At 62.8% G+C, this 988-nt stretch overlaps 1 protein-coding gene across 1 annotated transcript in view; it reads right to left on the reverse strand.

Moving 5' to 3' along the window:
• Window positions 1–273: 273 nt before the first annotated feature.
• Window positions 274–988, reverse strand: part of LOC104463041 (aldehyde dehydrogenase family 3 member B1-like) — a gene marked incomplete at both ends in the record, with an annotated part of 1,925 nt that continues 1,210 nt past the window's right edge. The window contains 3 exons of the mRNA XM_010075214.1: window positions 274–373; window positions 562–728; window positions 965–980. Coding sequence (XP_010073516.1) covers window positions 274–373; window positions 562–728; window positions 965–980 — 283 coding nt within the window. The remainder of the gene's footprint in view (window positions 374–561; window positions 729–964; window positions 981–988) is intronic.

Here is a 988-nt window from a genome sequence, read left to right on the forward strand (position 1 = left end):
CACAGCAGCGGGATGGGTGTGACAGGCTGCCGGCTCCCTCCAGAGGCACTGTGTGGGGAAAGGTCTGGAGATGGGTCTGTGGTGGTCACCTCCGAAATTCCTGACCTCTCAAACGAGATATTGGCACGTACACAGGGAACACTGCGCTTGGGATGGAGAACGTGGAGAGAAGGAACCTCCCGGTGCCCTGCACGCGGTCGGCAGGAGCAGGGCTGCAGAGCCCGAGGGCTCAGCCCTGGCGCGGCGAAGCAAAGGTTGGGGACCGGAACCTACCGATGCCACCGAAGGGCAGCGAGGTCAGTGTCACGTGCATCAGGGTGTCGTTGCCGCAGAAGCCACCGCTGCTCGTCCGCTCCAGGACCTGGTTCACCACCTGGGAGGGACGCAGAGAGGGGGAGGTGGGGCTTGGACCCCATCCCTGCACCTCCGGCTGCGATTCCTTCCCAACAACCAGGGTGGCTGCTCGCAGGATGATTTTTGGAGGACAAAGGCGGCTGGATGGAACCGCCGAGGAGCACAGGGCGAGCGTAGCCCTGGCCCCACACAGCCCACACGCTCTACCTTGTCGTCGGAGGAGAAGGCATACACAACCAGCGGCCGCTCGCGCGCGTTGATGAACTCGATGGCTTCCTCCACGTTGGCCACGGTGACGATGCCCAGGACGGGGCCGAAGATCTCCTCCTGCATGATGGGGTCAGAGGGCTGCAAGTCCACCAGCACCGTGGGGGCTGCGGGAAAGGAAACCCAAAGGCATCAGCCGTGCGTGGAGGATGGAGATGAGCCCTTGGTCCTCTCCCCAAGACCTCCTCTAGGACAGGACGCTTCGCCCAGCTCCCGATTCCCCCCCAAACCTTCCCTCAGTGTCGCTTCCACCTCGAATGTCCCCTCCAGTTCCGAGACCCCCTCCAAAACCCAACTCCACTCCACACAAGGCTGAAGACTCAGATGAAGCTGAAGCCCTCACCAATGTACCGCTCCTTCTCATCCG

Source organism: Pterocles gutturalis, unplaced genomic scaffold, assembly GCF_000699245.1.
Source record: "Pterocles gutturalis isolate BGI_N339 unplaced genomic scaffold, ASM69924v1 scaffold13287, whole genome shotgun sequence".
In the NCBI taxonomy this organism is placed as follows: domain Eukaryota; kingdom Metazoa; phylum Chordata; class Aves; order Pterocliformes; family Pteroclidae; genus Pterocles; species Pterocles gutturalis.